The 19,666-nt window shown below is 41.4% G+C and overlaps 1 protein-coding gene across 1 annotated transcript in view; it reads left to right on the top strand.

Moving 5' to 3' along the window:
* Positions 1 to 14,135, top strand: part of RNF130 (ring finger protein 130) — a 115,281-nt gene extending 101,146 nt beyond the window's left edge. Inside the window, exons 7-9 of the mRNA XM_054488192.2 lie at positions 2,915 to 3,119; positions 6,368 to 6,461; positions 13,947 to 14,135. Of these exons, the coding sequence (XP_054344167.1) occupies positions 2,915 to 3,119; positions 6,368 to 6,461; positions 13,947 to 13,962 (315 nt within the window). The 3' untranslated portion in view covers positions 13,963 to 14,135. The remainder of the gene's footprint in view (positions 1 to 2,914; positions 3,120 to 6,367; positions 6,462 to 13,946) is intronic.
* Positions 14,136 to 19,666: the final 5,531 nt, after the last annotated feature.

Raw genomic sequence — 19,666 nt, 5'->3', positions numbered from 1 at the left:
ACCTCCGCCTCCCAGTTTCAAGCGATTCTCCTGCCTCAGCCTTCCAAGTAGCTGGGATTGCAGGTGCCCGCCACCACCCCCGGCTAATTTTTTGTATTTTTAGTAGAGACAGGGTTTCACCATGTTGTCCGGGCTGGTCTCCAATGCCTGACCTCAGGTGATCCACCCACCTCTGCCTCCCAAAGTACTGGGATTACAGGCGTGAGCCACCGTGCCTGGCCACTTTTTTATGTTTTGAAGAGACAAGATGTTGTTCAGGCTGGTCTCAACTCCTGGCCTCAAGTGATCCTCCTGCCTCAGCCTCCCAAAGTACTGGGATTACAGGCGTGAGTCACCACATCTGGCATGGTCCACTTTTAAAAGGGTGCTTCTGTTGGTTGATGAGTATGGGATGAAGAAAGAGAGAAGGACATGATTTTTCTTCATTCCAGTATCTTTGTTTAGAAGGTAGGCTGTATGCTGTTGACTCTGTTCCAGTCGTAAACTCCTCTGTGCTTGGCATAATATAAAACGATGTCATTGCTTATGTTCTTTAGCCTGAAGTTTGACTTTGATCTCTTGGGGGTTGGTAAGTTGCAAGCAGAGAAGGCAGGCAGTGACTGGAGCCCAAGGAGAACTGTTGGCAACCACAGCCTGGCAGGGGCTGTCGCCAGGCGTGCCAGATTCCAGCTGTGGCAGGTGCCAGGTCAACACCGACTTGAGTAACCAAGGACCTTCATTAGCCCTTGCTTAAGAGAAGCATGTGTATCCAGGGTTATGCTTTTTATCAGAAAATAGCATAGTTTCTGGTCTCAAAAAAGAATGAAAGAATGATCTCCTTATGGAACAAAAAGTTTAGTTTGATCCAACAGATGAACTCATTTTAACTTGCAACCCAAAGAAGATCGAAGTCATCTTATTTTAAATATACTGTCAAACACAGTTTCAGTGTATACAGTTGGGCAGTAATGCCCCATTTGTCCTTTGTCTCCAGAGATCATGTCAGTAGTGATGGGATTTCTCAAAGTATCAGGCGTTACTGACACCAGGGACTGGATAATCCCTTCTTGTGGGGGCTGTCCTGTGCGTTGTAGACTGTTCAGCAGCATCTAAATGCTAGTAGCACAGCACCACAGCCACAACAGTCAGAAATGTCTCCAGACATTGCCAGATGTCCCCCAGGGAGGAAACTCACCCCCATTTCAGACTGGTCTAACATAGAGCATCTGCCATGATGCCTAGCACAGTGTAAAAACTTGCTTTTTTTTTTTTTTTTTTTTTTTTGGAGACAGAGTCTCCCTTTGTCACCCAGGCTGGAGTGCAGTGGTGCGATCTCAGCTCACTGCAACCTCCACCTCCCGGGTTCAAGCCGTTCTCATGCCTCAGCCTCCCTTGTAGCTGGGATTACAGGCACCCACCACCACACCTGGCTAATTTTTGTGTTTTTAGTAGAAACGGGATTTCCCTATGTTGGCCAGGCTGGTCTCAAACTCCTGACCTCAAGTGATCTGCCCGCCTCGGCCTCCCACAGTGCCGGGATTACAAACGTGAGCCACCGTGCCTGGCCAACAGTGTAGAAACTTGAAAAACAGTAACTTACCCTCTGTTGTTACCGCTAGCCGCCTTCTTTTTTTGTTTGTTTGTTTGTTTTGAGACAGAGTCTCGCTCTGTTGCCCAGGCTGGAGTGCAGTGGTGCAATCTCGGCTCACTGCAAGCTCCACCTCCTGGGTTCACACCATTCTCCTGCCTCAGCCTCCCGAGTAGCTGGGACTACAGGCACCCGCCACCATGCCCGGCTAATTTTTTGTATTTTTAGTAGAGACGGGGTTTCCCCATGTTAGCCAGGATGGTCTTGATCTTCTGACCTCGTGATCCACCCGCCTCAGCTTCCCAAAGGGCTGGGATTACAGGCGTAAGCCACCGCGCCCAGCCTGTTAAGTATATTAAGTGCTAATACTTTTCTCCTCTGTTTATAACAAAAATCCTCCTAAAATGTATTACAGGTTATCATTGGATCCTTAAATGTAATGAACATTAAAAAACCTCTTAGAAGAAACTGGGTGTTAGTCTAAGCATCACTTAGTACACTGTCTTTTGCTTTTTTAAATAAGGCTTTGAGATGACCTAAAACAGTTCTTTTGCCCAGGAAGCCATTAGTTCCAGGTTTGGTTGGCTGAAACTTCTCTCTATAAACATATAAACTTCTCACAACCACCCCTCCTAGCTATGCTTCTTATGTGCTGCCTGCTGCTACGTGCTGAGAGAACCAAAGGTTGTTAGGTAAACAAATATCTACATTGTTACAACGGAAGACTTTTGGTGCTCACTTTTTAATTGGTAGACTTTGGCCCCAAGCAGCTCTATACCTCTCCCTCAGGATTAGGTGCTTAGGTTTTGAAACCGATCATTTTCTTATAGTTCAAAAGTCTTTTCAACTTTGACCTACTCTTGGTTTTATGCTTTTCTTGTGTTTAAAGGCAGACGATACTTAAAAACTGACTACCAGATAAATGGGGCTTTCAGAGAAGGTAGTAGGATGAAAGAAGTGTTTTCTATTACCTGGGATTCTTCAACATGGACGTTTACCATGAAGCAAAGTAATAGTTTACTCTTTTAAACTGGATGTTTGCTATCCTTATGTTAATGATTATGACTCCCTGTGCCTGTGGGCCATGACCAGTTTTCTCTGATCCGCAATAAATTTTGGTTTTCCTTTGTACCATTTCTGAGAAGAGATATCTGTGCCTTTTGAAGAAAAACTCTTAGGGTGAGAGAAGAAGGAGTAGGTAGGTGGGCAGATAAATGAGAGGACATCACAGGGAAAGAACTTGGTAAGGTCTTTGCAACAGGGTGTCAAAGTTTAGAATCTTTTTTAGAATCTTATGAAAGGATGTGTTTTCCTTACAATTATTTTTAACCTGGAAATATTTTGCAGCCGAATTTGCCATGTACTGATAACGTAGCATTCGATATGGAAAGGCTCACCAGAACCCAAGCTGTTAACCGAAGGTCGGCCCTCGGCGACCTCGCCGGCGACAACTCCCTCGGCCTTGAGCCACTTCGAACTTCGGGGATCTCGCCTCTTCCTCAGGACGGGGAGCTCACTCCGAGAACAGGAGAAATCAACATTGCAGTAACAAGTAAGTGGGGGCCTCCGCTCAGGCACAGGGCATGTGGCTGCCTATGTAGGCATTCGGAACCATCAGGAGAGTCAAGGCACTTGCCTCAGCCTGCAACACAGACTGTAACCAAGAAAGTGATGTGTGTTGCTGTTAAAACAGGTATTTGGAAGAATGAAACTTTATTTATGATAAGTAGCTGGTGTGTTTGTGTATGATTAATAGGAATAGCTGCATTTGATGAGTAGCTGTTCAGAGGTCTGTCTTAGTCGCTGGTTTATAAACCTTGTTTTGAAATCATTGCATTACAAACAGGCATTTAAAGGGAGATGTTGGAAGGTGACACAGGCCCCCAGCAGTATTGCTGGTGTGTTGTGTGCTGTGAGCGCTAGTGCTCTCCACCTCCGGGGCTACAGCCTACTTAGTGGGAAACTCATCTAGAATTTGAACCTAAAAATTCACAGTTCTTGGAACATAGCCTGTTGCGCACTTTATTTTACGTTTTTTATGGAAATTTGGTCTCTCGGCACTTAACTCTTCGGTATAATTGTACATGAGGTAGGAGAAAAGCCAAAGGACAATCTGCCTGAAAAAAAAATACCGTGAGCTAGTTATGAACATCTTCACATTGCACTGTCGACTAGCAGGAAAGAAATGCTGAGTGTTTTGGTGGCGGTGCCTCAGGGGTGTGAGTGAGCTGACAGCGTGCGTGTGGGCATCACAGACATTCAGCCCTCAACAGGCCAGCTCTTCTCTTCACTTCCATTCTCTACATGTTACTTTCATCTAACAACCTTTCACCCATCTTCCTGGTCGCTGCTCTGCTGTTGCCTTTCCCAGCACCTGCTGCTGCTTGCCTAGCGCGTCACGCCCTGAGGCGTGTGGGACCCCACTCCAGTCTGGGAGTCAGTGAAATGGGTGACACTGTTACAAAATGTTTCTCCTCACATGTTAAGACTTGTGTGGTCTGTTCAATCAAAGTATTCATGTTTTTAACCAACCAGACATTATTATTAGAAAATGATTCCCCAGGTTGTATTCTGTCATCTGTGTAAACTCAGGGAGCCTTCATTCAGCTATGCAATAGGGAAAACTGTGCTGAGTGTAGTTTGGCTCATTTCTCACCATCTCGCAATGATTCGTTTAATAGCATTTCATGGTTTTCTTAATTTGGCATTGAGGTTTTATGGTCTACAGTTTTAAAACTTGATTGAGTAGTAATGAAGGACACAAAGGTTGTTGGTTTATTAGTGAGTTTTTCAGGTCCTTCATTGATCAAACATTTATTGAGCACCTACTACTTACTACATTAAGTACTGATCCCATTACATTTTATGTAGAAATGTCCTTTCAAAATCTTACGCTTTGATGATAAAAAAGATTACTTCATGTACCAAATTAATCACCTTTAGCAGAATTTACACATGATGTTAATAAATAAAATCCACGTGATTGAACTAAACCACAGCTACCTCTGCTTTCCCTCCGAAGCCCTGTAGCACCAAAGCAACCACAATGCATCCAGCTGGCACCCACTGTGTGCAAGGCACTGTGCTAGGTAGGCACTGGGGGCAGAGGTAGCCAGGCCCACTGCAGGGGGCACTGTGGAAATGCCACCAGCATATTGGGTGTTTTATGATGGTGTTTACTTCCTTTTGTTACTAGTTTTTAAAATTGCAGTCACACACACACACAAAGACATGCAAACATGGGATGGTATACTCAGAATTTGGAAACATAGATGTGACGAAGTTCTGCAAGGTAGTCTGCATATCATATATAAAAGTCTCCAAGAAGAAAAAAGAGGATACTATGTTAAGTTCCTTGATGGTGATGACATTCGGCTCTTGATTTTTTTAAATGCCATATACATTTTCCCTAACTTAAAACATTACAGGTAGAAATGGTTGGTTTTATGTGTGTTCTTGAATGTTCATGCTGATTAAATTAAAAGCTTCAATCTACTGATGAGGAAGTTTGTAATTCGAGAGGCAGTGGCTGCACTGATGTCTAAAAGGTAGGGGTTTACTAAGCATTTTAATAACATAAGCTAAGGTGGGCAGAGAAATGCTCATAGAGCACTCTCCGGACTGGAAGTCCCCAGGAGCAGTGCTGCGTGACCTTTTGAAAGTCACCACCTTTAAAAATCTAACAAAAGTATGTTTTTCTAGAAAAATGCTTATGCACACACAATTTTACATGCAGGGTTAGGATTTGTGGAACCCAGATTGAGAAACACACATGTTATATACAGCTTGTGCATAAAATGTTTGGCAGTCCACGTGTAAATAGTTCTCTCTGCCTTCTTGCAGATATATAGGTAATTTTATTGTATAACATTTTGTTAAAACAGCCCTAGTCAGTGTATACTCGAAGAAATATTTTATAGTTAAGACTTTTTAGCAAGTCAGATTGGTTCTTAGGTTGTTTTCGAGGTTCTCAATAAATACTGTTTTTAAAATGTTACCTTGACAACATAGGCTCTGAAAAGGTAAAGGAGAATATCTGGATGGAGAGAGAGAGACAGACTAGATAAACATCCTTATTGTTGTAAGCACCAGAGGTTTTCAGCTCTGTGGTGGCCAAGTACCCGGTCAGTCGCCCGCCCCTCCTACTTGTGCTTGTCACAGCCTGAACAGCCAGTGCTGCTCCTCGGCAGTGGGGTTGGGAAGAGTAGTTTCTACTTTCTTGAGACACCAGTGAGATGTCCTTTTTACGTAAATATCCTAAGTAAGCCCATGCATAAGAGAGAAGAATGTAGCCATGGATGCCGTGGGAGGCCGGCTCGCAGACGGCTGGGAGCACCCACAGGACCTGGAGAACCGCTGCTCCGTGCTCCTCAGCCTTTGACTAAGAATGAAAGCCCTGCAGAAATGACAGAATGAAGAAGGAAAGAAGGTTATAAATATGCTTAGTCTACTTTGCTGTCATTTACATTAACAATGAAAAAAATCTATGTCCATGTGCAATTTTATATACATATTTTCACCACACACTTTTTGGTGGCTACACTCCTCACAGACCTCAGGACCTAAATGGAAGAAGTGGTTGGGCCATGCTTTCCTTTCTCCTTTGCAGCTTTCACCAGTACTTCCACTAACCTTCTCCAGTTAGTAGCTCTCTGGCAAACCTCCTGCTTCACTTCCTTGGGCCAATCTTGGCTTACATCTCCGTGGACGTCTGCTTCGTTGCATTTGAGGGAAATGTTGGCATCGATTTGACTTAAACCTTCTCCCCAGAGTGATTTCCTCCCTTTCCTTTGTCAACAGAAGAATGGTTTATTATTGCCAGTTTTGGCCTCCTCAGTGCCCTCACACTCTGCTACATGATCATCAGAGCCACAGCTAGCTTGAATGCTAATGAGTAAGTAACAAATTGTTTTTGGATTGCATGTGCCAGATGATCCCAAGAAAACACATGGAGCAGTTTTCATGAAGGTGGTGAGAACTGGCTTTCCACCAGTTTCATACGGATCCTGATGGGATCGTATCTAGCAAAATACTTTATTTCATGAGCATATGTTTTTAGTCAGTAACACAGATTGGGAATTCACCTTATTCAACAAGAGCAGCCCATTTGAGAAAAGATCCAGAGGTTTTCATTAGCCACAGGCTTGGAATGAATCAGCAGTGTAATGCAAATAGCAAAGGAACAGTATAGTCTTAGAGTGCAAAAGGCTGTCAGTGTCCTCATCGCTGACAGGAAGAGCCCACTTTGCGTTCATCTCACACGTCTGGAGCTTGACATGTCTAGCTTCTGGGGAAGCCCCGACGGCCGTGCCTGTGGTCAGGACCAGTGCCTTGGGTACTTGGCCTGCAGGAAAGAAGCAGTTTAAAAGACCCACTGTTTCCAGATATTAAGACAGCTGTGAGGAGGAAGAGAAAATAAGTCTAAGCACTATCTCCATGGGCAAAATGACGACCAGAGAGCAGGCTCCATGACTGCAGGCTTCACGACTGCAGGCTTCACCTCGGGAAAAGGAAGGACGTCTGTCGGTGAGGTTGGTTAGTGGCAGGATGGTTTGCTGTAGGGCATGCTCAGGACTGGGAATGCAGGCAGAGGCTGGATGTCACTTGTCAGGGGTGCTGTAGTGAGGTGTTTTCAGAGGATGGAGGATTGGGCTAGATGACTGTTACGGTCCGTTTTGATCCAATGCTGTTCCAAGAGTAGCTTTCCATAGGGATAAGGTATAGAAAGGGTTTTCTATTTTTGCTTTGTTTTGTTTTGTTCTAAATTTTGGACATTTACTGAGGATATCGTTCAGTCCTTTCTTTTACCGATATTCATGAAAACTAATTAGAGATGAAAGCAATCCTGGGGCCCTGCCCAAATTTGAACCTAGATTGGTATGGGTGGAATTCACGTGATCTCCATATTCAATTACGTCCTGATACTTTAATTGATGAGTAATAACCAAACTGATGACCTCATGCAGTTGATTTAATTGACTGCCCATTGTCTGGCTATAGAAACAAACAATGGGCAAGTGGCCTCCACTTGCAGTGGCATGTTATTCGATCTAACCTGATCTGTGGGCTAGATGCTTGCAAGAAGTGCCCGCTGGCATCTGTGAGCCATACATGTTGGTGATCACGGATGTCAGGGTCGGGTGGCATTCCCCAACCTTCAGAGGAGCACTGCACCTCATCCAGCAGGTGAACCAGTAGCTGCTGCTGTTGGCCACCCATGCAGTTTTCCTTCAGCATGGCGCACCTGATTCCTTAGACTCTAGGTCACACACACCTGGATTTGACTCTCAGCTCCTCCATTTTTCAGTTGTAAGACCTGGGCAGTTATATTTATTTGAAGCTCATTATAGTCATTCATAAACAGATAATGCTAGGACCATATCACAGGGTTGTTATGAGAATCAGCCTATAAAATGCTTAGCACAGTGCCTGGTACATAAGAAGTGCTCAATAAATGTTAGCCAAGCCAATGCCACTGCTGTGCCGTTGAAGTTCTGTGAGTCAGATGAACATCTGCCTTTATTGTCTGGGAAGTGAATTTAGTTTCTTCCATGAAATAGGACACAGAACCATAGTAGCTCTGTGAGTAGCTGTGATTCAAACCTGATTTTAGAGGGAAACGCTTATTTCACCCACAACCACCTCTTTGCTTATTCCCATGCTAACCCATCAGGCAAGATAGTAATATAAGCCTACTTCTTAAAAAGTTTACAAATGAGTGATAACCAATACAAGCAAATAATTACACTGGGCACTTTTCGAGAATTATTGGGTAGTTTAATAGTCACCTGACTGCCACTCAGAATCTGTCTGATGTTCAGTTCATGCATCAGATTAAAATGAGAGTGCTCAGTAGACATGTTACCTATTAGAAATCATAGTGTCTGGGCCATAATATTTTAGTTCCATGCCTAAATACCTGCATGACTCAGAATCTAAGTTATGGATCTTAGATCCATGCCTTAGTTCAACCCTTCTCCCATTAGCAGTTGTAGAGGGTTGATTTCACAGTTGCTCATTTGGTTATTATTTCTGTGCCTTCAGTCAAAACCACTGAAGGACAATATTCATGATCCCATTTAGAGAGAAAAATGGAGAGAGTGTGTGTGTGCGTGCGTGTTGTGTATGCACACATGTGGATACAAGCAAGGATGGTCACCAGAATGTGAATGGTGATTATCTTACTTTAGAATCTGGAGCAACGTCTTCTTCAATTTGTGCTTTTATGTGTTGTGTTTTTTTTTTTTTTAACAGTAAGCATGAATTACTTAATCTTTTTAAAGGCAGTTTTTATTGTGGCAGATGATGGGAAAGATAATAGTACTCTTACCCAGTGTCTTTTTCTCAAAAATATCAATGAAAAATTCCTACTGATTTTATTCCAAAGTTTATTTTAGCAAATAAATTTGTAATTATTCTTTATTAATGAATTTTTCAACATCTATTTTATTTCTGTTTTTGCCTTTATCTACCAATAAACTTACAACCAAAATAAGATTTTTTTTTTTCACCTTAATTGCCCTGGCTTAATTTTCTGGGTAACCTCATCCATTTGTAAGATAGTCATATATAAATAGATTTCATCTCTTGGCATTTTAATGAGTGTCCGAAAATTGATACTAAACTCCACCTCTATGCATATACCTACTAGAATAGTTTACCTTTCTGGCAGTGTTACTAGTCACTGTTCTTGTATATTACTATTCGAGCAAGTCCTTGACCCTGTCCACTCACTGTTGAAACCGTGTGGGCAAGATGTAAGGGCAGTGTGTGGGACCCAGGTGGTCCAGGGCCCCTGTCATGGGTGGGTTGCTGACTACACAAGGAGGATCTCCACAAGGGGTACAAGCCCCCATCCCTCCCTCACCATGCTCGGTGCATTTACCAAGGGCTTGGTGCTGTTGGCTTCAATCAGAAGTCCATCAAAAAGCCCATGTGTTTGGAGTCACTGCCCTTCTGTTATGATGAAATACTATTCATTTAGTACTGTAACTGATTATACATTAAATTTTTTTAACACTGCAAACAGATCTGGTAAATTTTGAAACTTTGCAAATATAAACAGGATGGTAGTCAAAGAAGCGAATAAATGCAAGGTAAATATATTTACATATTAGCTTCTCATACCTCGGTTTCTTAGTACCTAGGTAAGCGAGGTTACTGAATTTCAATTCCCAAAAGAGGTCTTCTGCTCTACTTGGCTATTCGTATAAACCTTGTGAAATGTCAACATTTACCAACTGATATCTGTGTCACTCTAGTTTTCCCTCAAAATAAGAAAAATAAATATTTTTATTATTTTTATTTGAGGAACATATACAAATATGTAGTAGAGATTTTAAGTTTAATGGGAGGCATGACTAGGTATCCCCTAGAGCCCTTTTCCCATTGCTAGATTCTGATTCATAGAAATCATGTTCTAAGATTCGCAGAGAACGGTAGCTCATTATTCAAGATTCAAAAAAATCTTGGCATGAGGAAATGAATCTGAAGTGGTAAAGGTGACAAAATAACTAGAGCAGATGATCCAGTGGCATGACCTGAGATCAGGAAGCCCTGGCTTCTTGTAGCAGGTCCACCAGGAAGCTCCCGGTGATCTTCCTTCTCTTAGTGTAGTAGTAGAAATTTATATGTATAAACTCCTTTATTTACACAAAAAGAATGATGTTTCTATTTTACTCTCAGTATTTCTGAATTATTTTGCTCGGTACTCTTTTTTTTTTTTTTGAGATGGAGTCTTGCTCTGTTACCCAGGCTGGAGTGCAGTGGCGCCATCTCAGCTCACCACAACCTCCACCTCCCGGGTTCAAGCAATTATCTGCCTCAGCCTTCTGAGTAGCTGGGATTACAGGCACCCGCCACCATGCCCGGCTGATTTTTTTGTATTTTTAGTGGAGATGGGGTTTCACTATCTTGGCCAGGCTGTTCTTGAACTCCTGACCTTGTGATCCACCTGTCTCAGCCTCCCAAAGTGCTGGGATTACAGGCGTGAGTGCTCAGTACTCTTTTTAAGAGGAATATTGAGAAACTAGCACACTCAGCATAAAAGGGTCTGAAAATTGATAATTATTTGATGTGTTGGGGTTGCTTGGTTTGGAAGAGAGGGGACCGGGTAAGATGAGAGCTGTTTCCAGGTGTTTGAAGGACTCTTAAAGATGAGAATAACTACTGTTTATTGAATGCCTACCAAGATCTTAGTCCTGCACTGATCTCTTTTACCCGTATTGCCTGGTTTAATACTCAGAAGAGCCTCATGTTGACTAACCAGTGCATACAGAGTGATGCTTACTCTGTATTTCTGGAGCTCTGGCGATATCTACAGGGAGGCTGATTTCCACTTGATATAAGAAAGAACTTTGTGGCCTGGCGTGGTAGCTAACGCCTATAATCCCAGCACTTCGGGAGGCTGAGGCGGGCAGATCACCTGAGGTCAGGAGTTCAAGACAAGCCTAGCCAACATGGTGAAACCCCATCTTTACTAAAAATATGAAAATTAGCCGGGTGTGGTGGCAGGTACCTGTAATCCCAGCTAAGGCTGAGGCAGGAGAATCACTTGAACCTGGGAGGCGAAGGTTGCAGTGAGCCGAGATCGCCCCATTGCACTCCAGCCTGGGTGACCAGAGTGAAACTCTGTCTCAAAAAAGAAGAAAAAAAAAAGAAAGAAACAACTTTGTAGTAGTTAAAATTGTCCGTCCAAAACACAGGACACTTTGAAAGCTAGCGAGCCTGCACCAGAACCTGATTCTTCAGACAGAAGCTACAAGATACAACTGTTCACAGGCCGACCTCAGGTCAAGTAGAAGGCTGTAAGACGCGTCCTGTGCTGAGGGTCCATCTTGAATCGTCCCTAGGAGGGATCAGAGGCCGAGGAGAGGTGTTGGGTTCTCTTTCAGTTACCTCTTTTAGAACCTTAAATATCAAAAGCAGTGTTTTTCAGACTTTCTAAAAACAATCTCCTACTGTAAGAGATACATTTTGTGTTGTGACCCAGTACTCCCATATGTAACTGAAACAAATTTCACACACTTCCCTGACTGCATGCAGTATTCTCTGATGTAGTCAATCCTGTGCCTTGTTGTTAATATTAGTCATTAACTCCTAAATTGATTGTATAAACCATTAATAGGTTGTATGCTTTAGTTTGAGTAACACTTGTCTAAAGAATTTTGAATTTCTAGTTCTCAACCTGATAACCTTTTGCTCACACAACCTCTCTTGTAACAATTCCAGAAAAGATTTAAAATTAACCTCTTTTTGAGGTGTATGGCGGATAGTGGATCCTCTTCTTTCTCTTAGTATTTATTCTCCTTGTAGCCAATCTGAGTGTGAGATATATATACACAAAAGAATAAAGTAGGGCTTCGAGGGATTGAGTGACTCCGGAGGGATGCCATAGGAAGAAGGCCACTGGAATTCAAACCCAGCACCTCTGGTTCTAACCTTTACCTTTAAACTGCTTGCATTTGACTACTTCAGAGAGGAGGATAGTGCCAAATAAAGTGGCTGAAGGAGACAAATTTGGTTTCCTAAAAATGCAGTTGCAACATGAGTATTAAAGGCAGTGGGAACTTGCACTTCTCTGCTCTCTTTGGCAGTGGTTATTATTTTGCTTTATTTTATTTATTTATTTGAGACAGAGTCTTGCTCTGTCACCCAGGCTGAAATACAGTGGTGGAATCTCGGCTTACTGCAACTTCTGCCTCCCAGGTTCAAGCAGTTCTTCTGTCTCAGCTTCCCGAGTAGCTGGGACTAGAGGCGCCCGCCAGCACCCCTGGCTAATTTTTGCATTTTTAGTAGAGATGGGGTTTTGCCATGTGGGCCAGGCTGGTCTCAAACTCCTGACCTCAGGTGATCCACCCACCTCAGCCTCCCAAAGTGCTGGGATTACAGGCGTGAGCCACCATGCCTAGCCTATAATTTCTTTCAGAGGCAACAAGATAAAGTAGATTTAAAAACTTAATTACCCCTAAAAATTCTTTATATCTAATATCCAGTTTTTCTGAGGAAATATTAGAAAATGTGTTACCTTAAATAGGAACTACAAGAAATAATAAGGTACAGAGCTTTATGTGAAGTTGTGAATATCCTTTATACCAGAGGTTTTTCAAAAAAGTTGACAACACCCCCTCATTCATTGAGATGCTGTTTCCCAAGCAGGCTCCCGGGCTTGTGCCAAGCACTGGGCTCGCAGTGCTGAAGCTAATGGAGACCTGGTCTGGGCCCCACCGGAGCTCAGGGCTATGCCCTCATGTGCGTACTGATGTGGCTGGAGAGTGAGGGAGTATGCAAAGGCCCTTCTGGGTCATGCCTGTGGAGCTGCCGCTTTACCTTTGGGGGAGCTGAAAAGGCTGCATGGAAGAGTGACTTAGGAACCAGCCTGGACATAATTAGGGCACACAGTGAGGACCGCACAGAGCAGGATCAGCGAGTTGTGTGGTTTGGTGTATCTGCTGTAGGTGGTGGTGGCAGTAGGCAGGAGACAGAATTTGGACTTGATTCTTGTAAAGAGCTGGTAATGGGCTCTAAGGTTTTTCAGCAGAGATATTCCTGGTGGCTGCGAAGTGGCTCGCTGTGGTAGGGCATGGGGGCAGGAAGGTAGAGGAGGTAAAAATAGGGAGTTGAAGGAGCAAGTCAGGATGGCGAGCAGAAGCTGAAATCAAGAGTTGCTAGAGAGTTGTGTAATAGCCAAAGCTTATATGGTTTGAAGCAGAGATCTGGAGCTCAGCAGAAAAAAAAACATCGACGCCAACAGCTTGATTTGGGGACCCTGGAAATGAGCAGGAATCCAAGGCATCAGCAAGCCAGGGCAGCCCCACAGCACGGGGCTGCAGAGAGAGCAGCAGGAGCTGGGGCAGCGCGGGGGCTTGTCAAAAGGTCATAGGCTCTTTTTACACCTGACACAAGGACAGAAACACACATACACAAGGTCTGGAGGATTCCTGTGAGACAGCCATACATCCCTGTCACTTCAAAATAAGTAAGGACATTCTTGTTTGAGGGGTAAGAGGAGCATTTTTTAAAGACAACAGCTGCAGATTTCAGCACCCTCAGCATTCAGAACATGTGTTTAAACCAGGAAAAATTGTAAATTGTATGATAATCGTCCCTGTGTATTTAAACAACACGCCATGGGCCTGACCTTTTCCTTCATCCTTTTGGGCATATTAAAGCACCTCTAAGATGGATGAGTCAGTCAACTGCAGATCTGAAACTGCTGATTTTGGGAAAACACTTAATGGCTTCCTGGCCTTACCAGAGGGGTTGGGAACTAGCTGGGGACAGCCAGGCCACCCTTCAGTTAGGGTCACTTCTCTGTTATTTTAAACACTTGACTACTCTTTAACTAATTTATGACCTCTTTTTTCCTTTTATTCCATAGGGTAGAATGGTTTTGAAGAAGAAAAAACCTGCTTTCTGACTGATTTTGCCTTGAAGGAAAAAAGAACCTATTTTTGTGCATCATTTACCAATCATGCCACACAAGCATTTATTTTTAGTACATTTTATTTTTTCATAAAATTGCTAATGCCAAAGCTTTGTATTAAAATAAATAAATAATAAAATAAAAGTCTGTGCTGTTGAGTCTTATTAACCAGACCTGTGTTTTGAGGGCTGTTTTGAAGCTCGCGGACCCAGATTGCATTTGTTTGTGTTTCAGAGACAGAATGTGCTCCTGGCTCCTGTGAGAGGAACAGGGATTGACACTTACTATTGGTGTCTTCACATTGGCTCCTACCCACATAGGGCGCAAGAGCGGGGACATCCTGCTGGTGATGCCGCTTAGGGTGGTCAGTTGATTTACTCATTCTTCAAGGGGGACATTCACTCTCTGATAATTTCTTCTTTGTGGTTGATCAGCCTCCACCAGAGCTGCAGCACCCCCAGCATCAGGGACTTGTAACATTTGCTCCCCACTGTGCCCCTGCACACAACAGAGTGCTTTGCACATAGTAAGTGCTCAATAAATATTTGTGGAATGAAGGAATGAGTGTAAAAATGATTTTCCAAACCACATCTAATTAGTAATAAATTATATCTGTCTGAGATTTTTTTTTACCTACTTCATATTCTTTTAAAAACAGCAAACTCAAAAAAGTAGGGTGAGAGCAATTTTACATGTGCCAATGAAATATTTTTGCTTTGCTCATGAGGAGAATTCCAAAATATTTTGTTACATTGAATTATATGCTTGAAGGATTTTCAGTATTTGTAAATGTTTGCAGCAGTGAATTCTTAATCTTCTACCTCAGCTTACCTGAGGAGTGAGAACATATTCCTATTGAAAACGGGTTCACTCCAGTAGTCATGCTGAAATCAGTAGGGGGCTGAAAGGATTTTTGCAATCAAAATATAATTCACATACCATAAGATAACCCGTTTAAAGTGTGTATTTCAGTAGTTTTTAGTATAGTCACAAAGTTGTGCAACCACCACCACTATCAAATTCCAGAACATTTTCATCACCCCGTAGAAAAATCTCATACTCAGTAACTACTCACCCCTGCCAGCCCTGGAAACCTGGACATCTATTCATTGTTTCTATGGATTTGCCTGTTCTGGGCATTTCATATAAATAGAACCATATAATATGTGGCCTTTTGTGTCTGGCTTCTTTGACTTAGCATGTGTTCACAGTTCATACATGTAGTAGCATGTGTCAGTACTTCTTTGTGTGGCTGAGTAACACTCCATAGTATGGATGTACCACATTTTGTTCTGCTGATGGACGCTTGACTTGTTTCCACTGTTTGGCTGTTATGAATAATGTTGCTATGAACATTCATGTACAAATTTTGGCCTGAACATATATTTTCAGTTCTCTTTGGTATGTCCCTAGGAGTGCAATTGCTGGATTATGTTATAACTCTATGTTTAACTTCTTGAGAAACTGCCAAAATGTTCTTCAAAGCAACTGCACCATTTTGCATTCTCACGAAGAGTGTATGAGGGTTGCAGTTTCTTCACAACCTCCATAACACCAGTGACTGCCTGTCTTTTTTCTTATAGATGTCATAGTGGGTGTGAAGGAGCTGTCTCATGTTTTTAACATGCATTACCCTAGTGACTAAAGATACAAAGCATCTTTTCATGTGCTTTTTGGCCATTTTCTATTTTCTTTGGAGAAATGTCTATCCCGGTGCTTTATCCATTTTTAAATTGGACTGTTTTTTGTTGTAAGGGTTCTTTGTATGTTCTGTATACTAGGCCTTTATCAGATAGGTGATTTGCAAATATTTTCTCCCATTCTCTAAACTATTTATTCACTTTCTTTGTAGTGTCTTTCAAAGCATAAAGTTTTAAATTCAGATGAAGTTGAATATGTCTCTTTTTTCCTTTGGTTGATTGTACTTTAGATGTCTAAGAAAGTATTACCTAATTTAAGGTCACAAAGACTTCTAAGAACAATATAGTCTTTGCTCTTAACATTTAGATCTTTGATTATCCATTTTGAGTTAATATTTGTATATGGTGTAAGGTAGGGATCTTACCTTCATTCTTTTGCATGTGGATATTCAGTTTTCCCAGTGCCATTTGTTTAAGAGACTTTTTTTCCTCCATTAAATGGTCTTGGCACCCTTGTCAAAAATCAATTGAGTATGACGTATGAGTTTATGTTTGGACTCTCAATTCTTCCATTGATTTCATAGTAAGTTTTGAAATTGGGAAGTGTGAGTTCTCCAACTTTGTTCTTTTCCAAGTTTGTTTTCTTTATTCAGGGTCCCTTGTATTTCTCAATGAATTTTAGAATCAACTTCTCAATCTCTGTAAAAAAAAAAAAAAAAAAAAAAAAAAAAAAAAAAAAGCTAGGATTTTATAGGGATTGCACTGAATATGTAGATCATTTTAGTTAGCACTGCTGTCTCAACAATATTGTCTTCCAACTCATGAGCATGGGATATTGTTCCACATGTTTAATTTCTGTAGAACTACGATTAATTTTTCAACATTGATCTTCTATCCTACAACAGTGCTGAACTCATTTATTAGTTCTCATATTTTTTTGTGGATTCCTTGGGCTTTTCTGTCTACAAGATCATGTCATCTGCACATAGAGATCATTTTTCTTCTTCCTTTCCAATCTGGATGCTTATTTATTTTATCCTCATGCTTAATTGTTCTGGCTAGAACCTCAAATAGTAGATTGTTGAATAGAAATGGTGCAAACAGACATCCATGTGTTGTGATCTTGTAGGGAAAAGCTTTCCGTCTGTCAGCACTGATTATGAAGTTAGCTATTAAGACTATAGATTAGATACCCTTTATCAAGTTGAGAAAGTTACTTTCTATTTCTAGCTTATTGAGCGTTTTTATCATGAAACAGTTTTTGATTCTGTCAGAAGCTTTGTGTCTATTGAGATGATCATGTGAGTTTGCCCTTTATTCTATTCTATCCTATGAATATGGTCCATTACATTGATTTTCTGACATTGAACCAATCCTGGGACAAATCCCACTTGGTCATAATGTGCAATCCTTTTTATATTTGCTGGATTTAGTTTGTTAGTATTTTGCTGAGGATTTTTGCATCTATATTTATAAGGGATATTGGTATGTAATTAATTCTTAAAATGTCCTTATCTGACCTTGGTATTATTGTAATGCTGGCATCATATAAACAATTATGAAGTGTTCTTTCCTCTTCTGTTTTTTGGAAGATCTTAAGAATTTTGTTAATTCTTCTTTAGATATTTGGAAGCCATCTGGTCCTGGACTTTTCTTTGTAGGAAGTTTTTTGATTACCAACTCATTCTCTCCTCACTTAGAGGCCTAATCAGGTTTTTTATTTATAGTTGAGACAGTTTGAGTCGTTCGTATCTTTCTAGGATTTATCCTTTTTTGTTTTATTGATTTTTCTCTCTTCTATTCTCTATTTCATTAATTTTTCCTCAAATCTTGTTTTTTTGTTTTGTTTTTGAGATGTCTCGCTCTGTCCCCCAGGCTGGAGTGCAGTGGCACAATCTCAGCTCACTGCAGCCTCGAACTCCCTGGCTCCAACAATCCTCCTACCTCAGCCTCCCAAAGTGGTAAGATTACAGGCTTGAGCCACCACACCTGGCCTTACTCAAGTCTTTATTATTTTCTTTCTTCTACTTGGTTTAGGTTTAGTTTTTTTCTTTTTTAAGGTAGAAGATGAGGTTATTGATTTGAGGTCTTTTTTATTTAATGTAGTTGTTTATAGCTATAAATTTCCCTCTGAGTCCTATTTCACCCGTTTGTAAATTTTGATATGTTGTGGCTTTTATTTCATCTCTGGTTTCCTCCTGTTATTTCTTCTTTGGCCCATTGGTTATTTAGGAGTATGTTGTTTGAATCCTGTGTGTTCATAAATTTCACAAATTTCCTTCTGTTATAGATTTCCAATTTCATTCTAAATCCAGTTATTGGTTAGAGAACATACTTTGTATGATTTCAGTCATAAATTTATTAAGGCTTCTCTTATGACCTAACATGATCTGCCCTGGAGAATGTTCCATGTGCACTTAAGAATGTACATATTCTGATCGAGACCATCCTGGCCAACACGGTGAAACCCCGTCTCTACTAAAAATACAAAAAATTAGCCAGGCGTGGTGGTGGGCGCCTGTAGTTCCAGCTACTCGGGTGGCTGAGGCAGGAGAATGGTGTGAACCTGGGAGGCAGAGCTTGCAGTGAGCCGAGATCGCGCCACTGCACTCCAGCCTGGGTGACAAAGCGAGACTCCCAAAAAAAAAAAAAAAAAAAAAAGTACCTATTCTCCTACTATCAGGTAGACTGTTCTGTAGATGTGTGTTAGGTCTAGTTAATCGTCTTGCTCGAATCTTCTCTTTGTTGTTTTTCTTCTCTGTAGTTCTAGAAATTGATGAAAGTGAGTATTGTTATCTCTAGTATTGTTGAATTATGTTTCTCCCTTTTATTCTGTCTGTTTTGCTTCATGTAGTTTGGGGCTCTGTTGTTAGGTGCATACGGGGTTGAAGAATGTTTTAAAGCTGCACTGGTTATTCATACACCTCTATCCATTGAGATTGCCTGGTTCAGTGGCCCTCCTCTGAACTAACTCCAGCCAACTCAAAATGCCAGAGTTCAGCCGAGCATGTTTGGCCTTATTTTCTAGAGTGGACTCTCTTGTATTGATAGCTTCCTCAGTAAAAAGATTTTTCCTCTGGTAGTATTTCATAAATTCATGGTATAGTTCCTCCCCACCTGGTTTTATCTCAGTGGAAATCAAAGCAGTTCTTCCTTTTTCTTTCCTTCTCTCCTTATTTAACGGTGATTCATTATTTTCCTTCATCAGCAGTCATCAGAAGATGCTGAAGTACATCTGGAGGCGTAGGACTTTTAATGACAGTGTTACTCTTTCTACTAACTTAATGTGCTTTCTTTTCACATTATTTCAAGTCATAGTATTAAGTAAGACTTTAAAAAAAAAGATGCTGTTCAAGGCTAGATAGAGAATTTTTGCAAGAGCTGAGAAGCGAAATGAGTGAATTAATAGATTGGGACTTCGCATCACTCTTAGGGAACATTTGTCATCTGCCATTTAAATTTGAACCTGTTTGTGACTGAGATTTAACATTGTTAATTTTTCATAATTTAATCATGGTCTCAGTAACCATGAAGGTGTATTTTGTGTGCACATGTGCATGCATGTGCACCTTAAACATGTATTTTTGTTCCTAAAACCAGAAATACAATTAGTATCAAAATGCAGTTATTTAGGCCGGGTGGGGTGGCTCACACCTGTAATCCCAACACTTTGGGAGGCTGAGGCGAGTGGATCACTTGAGCCCAGGGATTTGATACCAGCCTGGCCAACATGGCAAAACCCCATCTCTACTAAAAATACAAAAATTAGCCAGGCGTGGTGGCAGTTGCCTATAATTCCAGCTACTTGGGAGGCTGAGGCAGGAGAGTCTATTGCTTGAACCCTGGAGGTAGAGGTTGCAATGAGCTGAGATCATGCCATTTCACTCCATCCTGGGTGATGGAGTGAGACTCTATCTCAAGAAAAAAAAAAAAGTTATTTAATAAGCATGATGCTATCAACTTTCAACCTTAAATAATGAGATTCAGAAAATATCATGAAGTATAGAGTTTGTTCAAGCACAGAGTTTGAGGATG

The sequence above is a fragment of the Pongo pygmaeus genome, chromosome 4 (genome assembly GCF_028885625.2).
Source record: "Pongo pygmaeus isolate AG05252 chromosome 4, NHGRI_mPonPyg2-v2.0_pri, whole genome shotgun sequence".
Taxonomy (NCBI): Eukaryota; Metazoa; Chordata; class Mammalia; order Primates; family Hominidae; genus Pongo; species Pongo pygmaeus.
The sequence above is the reverse complement of the archived record's forward strand: the minus strand, read 5'-3'. Positions and strand labels throughout refer to the sequence as shown.